Below are 12,321 nucleotides of genomic sequence, written 5' to 3' on the forward strand. Positions count from 1 at the left end.
AACAGGTGATGCCACTGGCAGATTCCCGCGTTCTGTGGGCTCAGCGATGTCCCCATGTCCAGCCCCTTCCTGCCCCGCAGCCCTCGGGGGGTCTCCCCAGTCCCCCTCCCCCTGCCCAGTGTCCCTGCTCAGTCCTCCAGCCCAGGGTCCCAGCGCGGCCGAGACAGCCGGCAGGACCCTCGGCTTGTCTGTGGGACCACGGCCGAGGCTCCCAGGAGGATTTTCGGCAGATGACGGAGAGCAGCAGAGCAGCACCCGCCGCCGCCGTGGTTTGCCCCGCCAGGGCGCGGTTCGGGTGCTGCTCGCGGCTCTCTCTGGCCAGGCTGGGTGTTCCTCCCCCCGCGTCCCCCGGGTCCGGGCTGGCTCCGGTATGAGGGGGACGGGAGTCCGGTCCCGCCCTTCCCGCCCGGCTCCAGGCGCGACCCGAGCGCCATCGCGATGCCTCGCGATGCCGCGGGAGCGGGGCCCAGTCGCGACAGCAGGCGCTGATTGGCTGCTGGCCCGCGGCCCGGAAGCGGAAGCGGCGAAGGAAGAGGAGGAGGAAGAGGAGAGGATGGAGACGGTGGCGGAACCGGGCGGGCAGTGCCGCTTGCGGCCCTTCTCCTGCGAGCAGGGGCTGCTCTCGCGGCCCGACGGCTCGGCCGCCTTCCTGCAGGGTTTGTGGAGCCGAACCCCCGGGGCTGCCCCTCCCAGGGCTCTCCTTCATGGGTGGTCTGTGGGGCCACATTCCCGGGGTCCCCTTTTCCCCTTCCCAGCTCTTCCCGCAGGGTCTTCCCCCCTTTCCCGGGGCTGCCCGTCCTGCAGGCTCTGGAGACTCCGCTCCCCGGGGCTCCCCTTCCTGGGTTTCCCCACATACCCTTCCCACGCGGCTCTCCTTGGGGGCTCCCCTCCCCATCCCATCTCTCCCCATCCCTTCCCTTCCATCCCACCCTCCCTGTCTGCAGGTGACACCTCAGTCCTGGCCGGGCTCTACGGCCCCGCTGAGGCGAAGCTCAGCAAGGAGCTGCCGGACCGGGCGGCGCTGGAGGTGCTGCTGCGCCCCAAGGTGGGGCTGCCAGGTGGGACCCCCGGCCCTCCCCCAAAACAGGGAGCCCAGGTGTTGGAGTTATTTACAGCTCTTTATTTACAGTTTGCTGGGCAGCTAATCCGCAAATATAGCGCTACGAACTCTGGAACTTGTTACTGTTTATACAGTGTTATACATTTTAGCAAACAAAGGTATTAATGTTCATCGGCTATAGGTTACATAGTTCTCCTGTTAATTACTATTCTGTTGGTTAATGACTCTCTCGCTTCTCGTGTTAGTTGGTCCCATGCTCAGTGTTTCTCTTCCTTTGGGTCGGGGTGTTTCTTGGGTTGGTGGTCACAGCCTGCCCCTTCTGGAATCACTCGGAATCCAGTGGGAGCTGCTTCAGCCCAGGTGCTAAATTGTCTTTATTAGTTCCTTTCTTATCTTGGGGGTTCTGCCAGATGCTGGGCCATAAATTCTGCGTTCCCTGTGCCTACTGCCAGTGGAAATCCGTCCTCCCAAGCTGTGATACCCTCCCCCAGGGCTGAGATCACTGAGACGTGTCCAGCTCTAAACCTTAACAAGGCAGTTCCACCAACCAGGAATTTGTGTTTCCATCACCTCGACATCACTCAGAGCTTGTTGGCTGCTCTCTGATCCGTGGGTTGAATCTCTCTTCTGGAGGCTAGAAAGCACAGACTGATCATCAGACAACAGCCTTTCTCAGGGGCACGTGCATGCTGTGGTTTGCAGGGGTGCTGGAGCGGAGCCGGGAGCAGCAGCTGCGCCAGACGTGCGAGGCCGTGGTGTTGGGGGTGCTGCACCCACGCACGGCCATCACCCTGGTGCTGCAGGTGCTCAGTGACGCTGGATCGGTATCCTTTGGAGGGGAGGGTTTGGGGGAACAGCTCAGAGCAGTGGGTTTGGGGTCAGGGGGCCGGAGCTGCGCTGTGTCCCTTGACTGTGACCCCCAGCTGCTGTCGTGCTGCCTGAACGCCGCCTGCATGGGGCTGCTGGATGCGGGGCTGCCCCTCTCCTCCCTCTTCTGCGGTATCACCTGCGCCCTTGGCCCCGACGGCACCATCGCCCTCGACCCCACGGCGCGGCAGGAGCAGGTGAGCCCCGGGAGGGGGGTGCCCGGCCCTGTGTGTGCCCCCCGAGCTCCCCTGACCCCCTGGTCCCACAGGAGGCCCGTGCCGTGCTCACCTTCGCCATTGACAGCAGGGAGAGGAAGGTGCTGATGGCCACCACCAAGGGCAGCTGCTCCATGGAGGAGGTGAGGGACCTCGGGGGTTTGGGGGTGTGGGAGCCCCTCAGGGGGAGCCTGGCCCCCATCCCGCCCCTGTTGCCCCTCAGATGCAGCAGTGCCTGGTCACAGCCCAGCGCGCCGCAGACACCATCTTCCAGTTCTACCGCGACTCCCTGCGCCGCAGGTACTCCAAGTCCTGACCGGGACCCTGTGGGTGGCCGAGCTGGCCCAGACCCCACACTCAGTAAAGGACCTTTCTGTATCTACTGTGCCTCTCGACTCCATTCCGTGCCACAGGGGCCCCCCAGAGTGGAGGGCACACAGGGATGTGCCCCCAGGACATGTGTCCTGAGCCCCCAAGAGTGGGGGACATGCCTGGGAACACCTGTCCTGACATAGCCCCCAAAGCGGGGGCCACACGGGGACATGGCTGGCACACGTGTTGTGCTGAGACAGGAACAGGCGGCGCCAGTACCGCTCAGAGCCGGGACACCCAACATGGGGGCGCCGCTGCGTGCGTTGTGCCCGTTGCCAGGCCGTGACCTTCTCATAATGTCGGCGCCGCGGAGGGACGGATCGATCCTTCCTGGGCGCGGCTTGCGCCGCCGCGGCCAATAGAGCGGTCGGGAGGAATCACGTGTTTGGGAAACACCACGCGGGGCGGGGGGGGCTGGAGCGTGTCACCGCCGCGGGGAGTGGGGGCAAAATTGGAATTTTGGGGGGGGGGAGGAGAGGGGGGGGGGGGGGGGGGGTTGGGGGTGCAATAACGGGGAGTTTTGGGCGTAATAAGCATGACGGTGGAGGATCAGTGGGGGGATGTGGCGGTAGTAAGAAGAGACAGTGAGGGGTGTGGGATGCAATAAGTGTTACCAATGGGGCCCATAATGGGGTGTAACGCGGGGTGGGAAATGATGTCAAATGGCGTTGCAATGAGGGCGTGCCAACGCTCCGCTTAGAAAAAAAATAATAAAAAATAAACCCATGAGAAAAGCCCACTAAAAAAAAACAACAAAGAAACCAAAATCAAAACCCAGTAGATCCAAAGAAGCTGCCGTGGAACTTTGGGATGAAAAACACGAAAGAGGGGTGAACCCCTGGGGGTGCCCCACGTGGCCGCACACGTGACTGCGGCCATGGCGGCGGCGGCGGTGCGGGGGCGCCGCTTCAAGTGGTCGCTGGACCTGGGGGCGGCCCCGGGGGGCCGGTGAGGGACGAGGGGACGCGGGGGGGGACGCGAGGGGGTCTGGGTGCCGGCACCCCCACTCAGCCCCGCCTTGTGCCCGCAGGCCCCGCGGCGCCGCCGAGGGCCGCGGCCCGCTCGGGTTCGCCGACCGGCAGCTGGGGGAGGGCGGCGTCCACGAGAGCGACAAGATCCTCATGGAGAAGGTGGGACGGGGGGTGCCTTTGGGACCTCCTGCGGGGCGTCCCGGCTCCGGGGGCCCCCCTAATCCCGCCCTTCCCGGGGAGTGGCCCCTCTGTGTCCCCACTCCCCGGGGCCCTCACGGGGGGGCTCCCTGTCCCATGGGAGTGGTCTCTGCCCGGGTCCCCCCAGATTTCCCATGGGGGGTGGTCCCTACCCCAGCTCCCCCAATATCCCGGTTCCCCCGTGGGAGGGGGTCTCTCTGTGTCCCTCCACACTCCGGCCCTCCATGGGGGTGGTTCCCTCGGTACCCCAAATCCCTCGTCCCCGTGGGGGATGGTCCCTGCCCTGGGTCTCCCCACACCCAAGGGGGTTGGTCCCTGGTGTCCCCCCACTCCCCGAGGTAGTGTCACCGTGGGTGCCCCAGCTCCCCCTCCCCCCTGTTGTTGCAGCGCTGCTGGGATGTGGCGCTGGCACCGCTGAAGCAGATCCCTATGAACCTGTTCATCATGTACATGGCTGGGAACACCATCTCCATCTTCCCGGCCATGATGGTCTGCATGATGGGCTGGCGCCCGCTCCAGGCCCTCATGTCCCTGTCTGCCAGTGAGTACAGCCCCCATGGTGGGAGTGACAGGCCCTGGGAGGACACACGGACATCCGCAGACACACAGATGGACACACAGACACCCACAGACACCATGGGCCCCTGGGGGCACACAGACACCCTTGGCCCCTGGGAGTCTCCAAAGCCACCACACAGACATCCCTGGGGGTCCACACAGATACCCACAGTCTCTTGGATGTCCTCCCCAGCCCCCCAGGTGTCTCCCACAGCCCCCCCTGACCCCTGGGTGTCCCCCTGGTCCCCTGAGTGTCCTCCACAGCCCCCTCACAGTCACCCCCATGTCAGTCCCACCCACCCCCCCAGCACTCCCCCAGCAGCTGCCTACCCCTCATAGCCCCCAATAACCCCCCATGCCAGTTCAGCAGCCTGGGGGTCCCTGACAAACCCCCCCTGACCCCCTCTGTCCCCCCAGCCCTGAAGGCCCTGGAGAGCTCGAGCCGACGGGCACTGCAGGGGCTTGTGTTCCTGGTGGGCAACGGGCTGGGGCTGGCACTGGCCCTCTACAAGTGCCAGGCCATGGGGCTGCTGCCTACCCGCCCCTCTGACTGGCTGGCCTTCGTCACCCCCCCGCAGGTGGGCACGGGGTCCTCTGGGGGTGGGGGCCCTGGGGTTCTCCATGGGAGAGCAGGGGTCCTGGGGATCCCCCAGGGAAAGGGGTCCTAGGCCCCCCAGGGATTCTGGGGTCCCCCTACTCACCCCCTTCCTCTCTCCCTTCTCTTGGCAGCGAATGGAGTTCACTGGTGGGGGCCTGATCCTGTGACCCCCCACGCCCACTCACCAATAAAGGCGATGGCAGGATGTGACGTTGTTTTTGGGGGGAATTCAGAGGGTTTGAGGTGCCCAAGGAGGCACTGGGGAAAAGCAAAAAGTGTTTGTGGGGCTGTACTGGCAGTGCTGGGGACCACACTGGGAACACCATGAGTGCATTGGGGAGCTCTGGAGTCTGTGCTGGGAGTGCCCTGGGAACCTTGGGACTGTACTGGGAGTGCACTGGAACTGTACTTGGAGCCCCATGTCCCCATGTCTGGGGACATACTGGGAACCTTGGAAGTGTACTTCAGGCCTTGTAGCCCATACTAGGATTATACTGGGAGAATGGCAGCCCAAGGGTGGCTCTGTACTGGGAACACTGGGGATCATATCAGGATCTTTGTTTAAGTGTAGGTTATGCTGGTGTTGTACTGGGAGTGCTGGGTCCACACTGGGAGTGTAGAGGCCATGCTGGGATCCTACCTGAAAAGCTGTGGCTCAGACTGGCATTTTACTGGCAGCTCTGGTGCTATACTGGAAGCACTGGACCTATACAGCAATGGTGATGGGTGAGCCAGGGCAGCACTCTGCTGCTTTCTACCCCATTTCACCACATTACTCTGCCTTTTCCCCAATTTCCTTGGTTTTCTTCCAGCTTCTTACCCCTTTGTGCCCCATTTTCCCCCCTTTCCCTTGTTTTTTCATGCATTTTTCCACATTTTTGCAATAATTTCTTCCACTATTGCTCCCAGTAGAGCCCAGACCTTCCAGTATGGCCCAGTGCCCTCCTGGGCTGCGACTATGATCCAGGACTCCATGGTAATTCTATAGGGCCCAGAGTCCAATCCTAGTAAATCCCAGTCTCCCCAGTGACACCACAGCCGTGCTGGGGGGCCTGAGGTGGGGTGGGGGCTCCTTCCCCTATGGCCTCACCTCCCCACAGAGTCATTTGGGTTGGAAAAGACCCTCAAGATTGAGTCCCCCCTGTGCCCAATGCCCATCTTGTCCCCCAGCACAGAGCACTGAGTGCCACGGCCAGGCCTTCCTGGGACACCTCCAGGGCTGGGCACTCCAAACCTCCCTGAGCAGCCCCTGCCAAGGCCTCACCACCCTTTCCAGCGAGAAATTCCTCCTGATTGTCCAACCTGACCCTCCCCTGGCACAGCTGGAGGCCGTTCCCTCTCCTCCTGTCCCTTGTTCCCTGGGAGCAGAGCCTGACCCCCCCTGGCTCCCCCCTCCTGTCAGGGAGTTGCAGAGCCAGAAGGTCCCCCCTGAGCCTCCTTTTCTCCAGGCTGAGCCCCCCCAGCTCCCTCAGCCCCTCCTGCTGCTCCAGCCCCTTCCCCAGCTCCATTCCCTTCCCTGGACACGCTCCAGCCCCTCAATGTCCTTCCTGTTTGAGGAGCCCAGACCTGGACACGGGACACGAGGGGCCTCAGCAGTGCCAGCACAGGGATGGGCACTGTCCTGGGGCTGTGACACCCCATGGCTGGGACAGTCCAGGGGCCCCTGGCCTCTTGCACACCTGGGCTCATGTCCAGCCACTGCTTCGGTCTCTCTTGGAGCTTTCTGTGTCTTCCCAGGTGCAGAAGCTGTCCGGCCCAGCCACGTCTCACTCAGGACACCACACAGTAATGGCAGGACAAGGGGCTCCTTCCCCCTGTACATTCCCTGTTCCCTAAAGTTTTGGGAAGGTCCACACCCCTCCCCTTGGAGCTCCATGTGTTGAGTACAGGAGTGGAGGAATCACAGAGCTGCTGGGGGGGACAGTGTGACAGCCCCTGGGAATGAGACAGCCCACCATGGAAAGAGCCCTCCATCAGCAAACCCAATGCCCTGTTAAGAGCAGGACACCCAAACTTGAGGTGAAAGTGGGAAGAATTAGTGAAGAGATGCCTGGCTAGTGCTGGGAGCACAGGAATTGTGATGGCAACATAATTTCAGAAAATGCCAAGGCACGGCAGCAGCTGCTCTAAGAGTGCCTGGAGATCCCATGCGGACAGGGTCACATGCTGGATGTGGAAACACCTTTGTTCTCCATCTTCTCCCTGGAGCCAGCCTGGAATAGGCTCACACCAAGTCCAGCAGAGTCTGATAGAGTCAGGACTGTCCCCAGCACCAGGACCTGGACCATGGGATAGAGGTCCCTGGGCCAGAGCAGACAGAAAATTCCACTACTAAGAGCCAAGAGAGGGAAAAGCCTCTTCCTCCTGGGTTCAGCAGCCATCAGGTCACCCCAGAATAGGCACCTATAGCACAACCTGAGCTCAAGAACACCCCTGATTTCATTCCCACTGGAATCCAGAGCCACTCACGGGTGGCTACTCCCCTGGGTGCAGTGGGCACTCAAGGTTCCAGGTAGGAAGTGACCAAGTGACTTGGTTACACTGCCAAATGGACACCCTGTTTCCAAGCTTGAACTGCCCTTCCAACACCCACTGGGGACAGGCACTCAGGACTGTGACCCAAGGGACAGACCCCCAAGGTTCTGGTGCCAGGGGGAGCTGCCACAGGCCAGGCTGCCTGGCAGCTCCCACCTAGACCCACCTGGACACCCTTGCTCCTCCTCTGCCGTCCCTCCACACAGAGTGGATCAAAGGAGGAGTGGGTGAACTCCAGGCGCAGCCAGGGATATAATCCCACACCCAGCGTGACCAGGGCCCGTCACACAACTGCTCTCCCGTTTATTTGAAACAAAGTGCTCTGGGCTGGACTCGGCGGGGACTGGGTGTGACACAGGACGGGGTGCGGGGGGCAGGCACAGCACAGCCGGTCCCGGAGCTGTGTCCCTGCCAGCACGGGACACGTCCCGCGGGATGGGGATGGGCTTTGCTCGCACTGCACGAGGAACATTCGGCACGAAGCGCTGCTGTATCACAGCAGGGCCCCCTCTGCGCCCGGGATTCACCCGCAGGGACAACAGGCACCTTCCCCTCCTCGGACTGCGCGGCCACGCGTGCTGGACGGGACATTCTGGGAATTCCGGGCTGTCCGTGTCCCTCCGGCACCGCCTGTGGCCCGGGGGGAGCAGCTGCGGGGCTGGGTCCGCGGGATCAGATACTGTCCAGCTTCTTCAGGATGAACGGCGCTGGGGAGGGAAACAGACGGGACACAGCCCGGATCAGGAGGGGGCGCGGGGACATCCCGGAGCCGGGACACCCCGGGGACGCGGGGACATCCCGGTCCCATCCCGGTCACTCACTGATCCGCAGCAGCGCGACGTAGATGAGAAAGTTGCGGACGGAGGAGAGCACGTCCCGGCGCATCTTCCGCCTCAGCTCCTCCGGGTCCATCTTGGGCCCGAGCCCCTCGATGCGGAACATCCCGACCCCGATCCCAAATCCCAAATCCCGGCACGGCCACGCGCCGCGGCAACACGTGACCGGGGCGGCGGCGCGTGCGCACGGAGAGCGGTGACGCCGCTTCCGCCCGGCCCGCGTCACGTGAAGCCGGGCACGGGGGGATCCCGATCCCGGGGGTCCCGGAGCGCCCGGGGCTGGGAAACCTGGACTGCAGAAACGTCTCCTTAGGAAAGGAGCTGCTTCGGTGGTTGATCTTTGTAACCTTCAAGCCTGGGGAAAAGCTGGAGCAGGTGACATAGGAACGTGTCCAGGTGGGTCTGGAGTGTCTCCAGACAGGGAGACTCCACACCCTCCCTGAGCAGCTGTTCCGGGCTCTGCCACCTCCATGGAAAGAAGTCCTGCCTCGTGGTGAGGGGACTTGTTGTGTTTGAGTTTATGGCCAGCTCCTCGTCCTCTCAATGGGCACCACCAAAAAGAGTGTGGGACCATCCTCTGACAGCCCCTGGAGATACTGGTGTGGACTGGGGGGATCCCTTCTCAGCCTTCTCCTCTCCAGACTAACCAGGCCCAGCTCCCACCGTCTCTGCTCACCGGGGAGATGCTCCAGACCCCTCATCATCAGATGGGCAAAATGCTGACGTTAATTGTGCCCTTTTTTGGGAGTTGGAGCTGGTCCAGGCCAGCAGCTCCCCTGGGAACTGCACACACCAGCCCTCCGCTGTCCACAAAAACGGGATTCATAACCTGCTGTGCAACAAGCCAACAATTACACATTTGAGAGACACTGGGTGTTTATTTCAGCACTGAGCAAACCCTGGGTGCTCGGTGTGTTCTGTGCTCAGTCCTTCTCTTTATGGGTCGGGGGAGTGGGTGTTTGATGTTGTGGGTCACGATCTGCCCCTGCTGGAGTCACCTTGTACCCAGTGGGAGCTGATTCAGCCCAGTTGCTGAGTTGTCATTATTAGTTTCCTCCTCATCTTTGGGGTTCTGCCAGATGTCCATGTGGCCCATAAACCCTGTGCCCACTGCCAGTGGAAGTCCTTCCTCCCAAGCTGTGATACCCTCCCCCAGGGCTGAGGTCATTGAGATGTGTCCAGCCCTGAACCCTTAACAAGGCAATTCCACCGACCAGAAATCTGTGTTTCCTAGACCTGGACATCACTCAGAGCTCGTGGGCTGCTCTCTGATCCATAGATTAAATGTCCTTTCTGGAGACATGAAATTTACAAAGATCAAACGTTAAAAACCATCCTTTCTTAAGCAAATTTTTACACACTCCACATCTTGCAGTGCTCAGAGCACCAGGAATGCTGCCCGAGGTGCCTGGAGAGGGGCAGGGGAGCAGGCAGAGCCTTGTAACTCCTACCACCCCCCCCCAGCACACCTGAGCTTCAGAGCCCTCCCAGATAATAAAAAAAAAGGAATTTCTCCTAGCTGAGAGGCAGAGGCAATTACAGAGCAGCTGCTCTCATTGTGCTTGTGATTACAGGGCTAATTGAGTGCTCCTGGCTCAGGGCCCTCCCTGACTTGGAGCCAGGTGGCCAAGGAGAAGGGTTCCCAAACCTCCCACACCCAGCACAGTCACAGGACGTTCAATTCCCGTCCCTTCTGCAAACAAAGGGAGCCTGTCCTGCTCTCAGAAGGTGTTGGGCTGCCCTCCTGAGAGCTTTCCAGTGAGTCTCAGGGGAAAACAAGCACAGGTGCCCGAATCCCCTGCTGACATAAACTCCTGCCTCTGCCAGGTCCAGGAAACCTCATTAGTCACTCAAGGTTTCATTCTGCAGAATGGCTCTCTCTGGCCTTGGCTGGCAGGAACAGATTGGCAGGTCCTGATTCCATCTTGGCAGAAAAACAAGGAGTTCCTTCCTACATCCCGTGACTGCTCGTCCTCCCAGTCCTGCAGAAGCAGCAGCAAGGCTGTTTCCCCAGGCACTGCTCGGGGAGAGATGAAGAAATGTGGGCATCTCCAGCAAAGCCGAGTCAAACACGACCAAATGTTGAGAAGACACTGCAGCAGGGGGGAGACAACAGGTCAGGGAGCAGCACAGGTGAGGGCTCTGCCGGGACACAGACTGGGAAGTTGTTGCCACAACAATTGGAGCCAGCCCATTGTCCTTGTCCCTGTTTGAGATGAGGGGATGAGAAACATTTCCCATGGGAGATATTACTATTGGAGAGGTGGGGACTTCAGGTGTGGAGTGATTGTTGACGGACAGAAGGCTTTGACTTGGGGTTTTGACAATATCCTGAGCTGTCCTTGGAATGTTTGTGTCAGTTTACCAGAATTCCCTCAAAACTCCGAAGTGCAAAGCTTGGACAGTTCATAGCAGGTAGGTCTTTAGTTCCATTCAGTGCCATAATTACAGGAGCATTTTACTTTCCATTCCTTGGAGCTACAGGCAGATCACGAGGCACTGGCCAGGCACTTCCTCGAGGTGTCTCAGCAGAACTTGGCACAACATTGTGTAGGAAACACCTGTGTGTGGCAGGTAACAGCATGAAAAGCTGACAAAAAGTGCAGAGGTTGTCTAAAGGGACACCTGGATCTGCCAAGTGGTTATGGAACAGTGGTGTGAGGAGAGGCCAAACTCCATGGGTAGCTGGAGAGAAGCAGTGGGACCTCCTGGGGCAAGGCCAGGAGTTCCTCTTTCTCAGCTGTAGCATATAATGCCCAGGTAATACCAATGTAAAAGTGTCAGAAACACTGAACAAGACACAGACTGAGAAAAACACCAAGCACAAAGCAGTAGGAAAAAAGTAGTTCTAAGTTTGTTGTTCCTTTGGAAGGGATGGACAAAGGAAGTACAAAGACTGGGGGAAGGGTCTAGGGATGGGAGAAGGGATTGCCACAGTACATGAATGCTGTGGCCAGTACTGGGGGAGGAAGCAGCCAAACAGCCCTGTGTGAGATCACTGCTGGAATATTAACCCACAGCTGTTTTGGCCGTGGGGTCACATCACCCCTGACAGGCCTCAGGTCACCCAGGTGAATGGGCTGAATTCCCCAGTACAGGGGGCGGGGGTGGGGGGGGCGAGGGGGAGGGGAGGGGGGGTGTATCTTCTGGGTGTGATGCCTTTGGCAGCTCCCTATCACCTGTCATTGTTCAAAAGCAGTTTCAGCTTTTTCTACCTGAGAAAAGATTGGCAAGGTGACAGAGAATAAGGACTTGCTTTGGTGTCCATACCAACCTCCAAGTTCGCTCCACATACTGGCCAGTTCAGGTCCAAGGTGCATTTCAGGGACCAAGGGCAGGCATGGCCCGGCTGCCTCCTCACCCCAAGGGCAAAACCACCATGAAACTTTGGTTCTGTCTGCTTCTCGCCATTGCTATGGGTGGGTGGAATCTTTCTGGAAAACTGCAGGATTTGGGTGCAAATGAGCTCCACTGTCGCCGGGACGGAGCCTGCAGGTGCCAGAGGCAGGGCTGTGTGCGGGGTGGGAGTGCAGAGCAGGGGCTGATGGGCAGGGCTGCCCTGGCACCTGAGCCAGGACATGCTGGTGGAAACTCAGATTCTGTCCCCACAGGTTCTCCCGCTCCATGAAGGTCTGGCACCGGGGTAAGACACAGCTGGTGCAGAGGGCAGGCAGGAAGTAGCACTCAGAAATTACAACTGCCCTAATCACCCTTTCTGAGACCTCAGGCATGTTTCTAAGGGAAAGGAACTCACCACAGTGGATTGATCCTCTTCAACAAAAACGTTCTGTGGAGTGGCCCTTCACACACTACCCTGTGGCGTTTCTCCAGGGCTGCTCCCGCATTGTGGAGATGGCTCATCCACCAGCTGGGCAGACAGAATGCCTCCCCCTGGGAAAAGCAGCATCAGCCTGGCCTGGCCCCCTCTGCATCCACCAGTGAGGTCTGGAGGAGCACCAGGAACGTCCACTCCTGGAAGTGGATCAGGATGTTTCTCACGATGCACAGCCAAGGCATTCTGGAGGCCCTGGGGAAGCCTTGCGGAAATGCTGGGGAGAGGCCAGGTAGGTATTGCTGGAGCCTTGGTGGCACGTGCCACAGTGGCCTTCTC

The 12,321-nt window shown here is 60.2% G+C and overlaps 3 protein-coding genes across 3 annotated transcripts; 2 read left to right on the forward strand and 1 right to left on the reverse strand.

Annotated features, from left to right (window-relative positions):
* The first annotated feature begins 534 nt into the window (after positions 1 to 534).
* On the forward strand, positions 535 to 2,524 carry EXOSC5 (exosome component 5). The gene is made up of 6 exons (XM_027653170.1): positions 535 to 656; positions 945 to 1,058; positions 1,763 to 1,884; positions 1,984 to 2,124; positions 2,196 to 2,285; positions 2,366 to 2,524. Exons 1-6 carry the CDS (start codon positions 554 to 556, stop codon positions 2,456 to 2,458), a joined length of 663 nt encoding a protein of 220 aa, XP_027508971.1. The 5' UTR covers positions 535 to 553; the 3' UTR covers positions 2,459 to 2,524.
* An 850-nt stretch (positions 2,525 to 3,374) lies between these two features.
* On the forward strand, positions 3,375 to 5,044 carry EMC4 (ER membrane protein complex subunit 4). Its single transcript, XM_027653171.1, has 5 exons — positions 3,375 to 3,462; positions 3,545 to 3,644; positions 4,071 to 4,224; positions 4,659 to 4,819; positions 4,971 to 5,044. The coding sequence occupies exons 1-5, from the start codon at positions 3,392 to 3,394 to the stop codon at positions 5,004 to 5,006; spliced, it is 522 nt and encodes a 173-aa protein (XP_027508972.1). The 5' UTR covers positions 3,375 to 3,391; the 3' UTR covers positions 5,007 to 5,044.
* A 2,615-nt stretch (positions 5,045 to 7,659) lies between these two features.
* Positions 7,660 to 8,388, reverse strand: TOMM5 (translocase of outer mitochondrial membrane 5). Its single transcript, XM_027653172.1, has 2 exons — positions 8,196 to 8,388; positions 7,660 to 8,081 (listed from the first exon to the last, which is right to left on the reverse strand). The coding sequence occupies exons 1-2, from the start codon at positions 8,314 to 8,316 to the stop codon at positions 8,047 to 8,049; spliced, it is 156 nt and encodes a 51-aa protein (XP_027508973.1). The 5' UTR covers positions 8,317 to 8,388; the 3' UTR covers positions 7,660 to 8,046.
* Between the last annotated feature and the right edge of the window lie 3,933 nt (positions 8,389 to 12,321).

This window comes from Corapipo altera, unplaced genomic scaffold, assembly GCF_003945725.1.
Source record: "Corapipo altera isolate COAL_440 unplaced genomic scaffold, ASM394572v1 61305, whole genome shotgun sequence".
NCBI lineage: Eukaryota > Metazoa > Chordata > Aves > Passeriformes > Pipridae > Corapipo > Corapipo altera.

Excerpts from the sequence above, each read along its gene's own strand:
- EXOSC5 (XM_027653170.1), top strand. The coding sequence starts at position 554 with ATGGAGACGGTGGCGGAACCGGGCGGGCAGTGCCGCTTGCGGCCCTTC. Across the intron at positions 1,885-1,983 it reads TGCTCAGTGACGCTGGATCG|CTGCTGTCGTGCTGCCTGAA; the intron begins GTATCCTTTGGA and ends TGTGACCCCCAG. Across the intron at positions 2,125-2,195 it reads CCACGGCGCGGCAGGAGCAG|GAGGCCCGTGCCGTGCTCAC; the intron begins GTGAGCCCCGGG and ends CTGGTCCCACAG.
- EMC4 (XM_027653171.1), top strand. The coding sequence starts at position 3,392 with ATGGCGGCGGCGGCGGTGCGGGGGCGCCGCTTCAAGTGGTCGCTGGAC. Across the intron at positions 4,225-4,658 it reads CCTCATGTCCCTGTCTGCCA|CCCTGAAGGCCCTGGAGAGC; the intron begins GTGAGTACAGCC and ends CTGTCCCCCCAG. Across the intron at positions 4,820-4,970 it reads CCTTCGTCACCCCCCCGCAG|CGAATGGAGTTCACTGGTGG; the intron begins GTGGGCACGGGG and ends TTCTCTTGGCAG.
- TOMM5 (XM_027653172.1), bottom strand. The coding sequence starts at position 8,316 with ATGTTCCGCATCGAGGGGCTCGGGCCCAAGATGGACCCGGAGGAGCTG. Across the intron at positions 8,082-8,195 it reads CGTCGCGCTGCTGCGGATCA|CGCCGTTCATCCTGAAGAAG; the intron begins GTGAGTGACCGG and ends TTCCCTCCCCAG.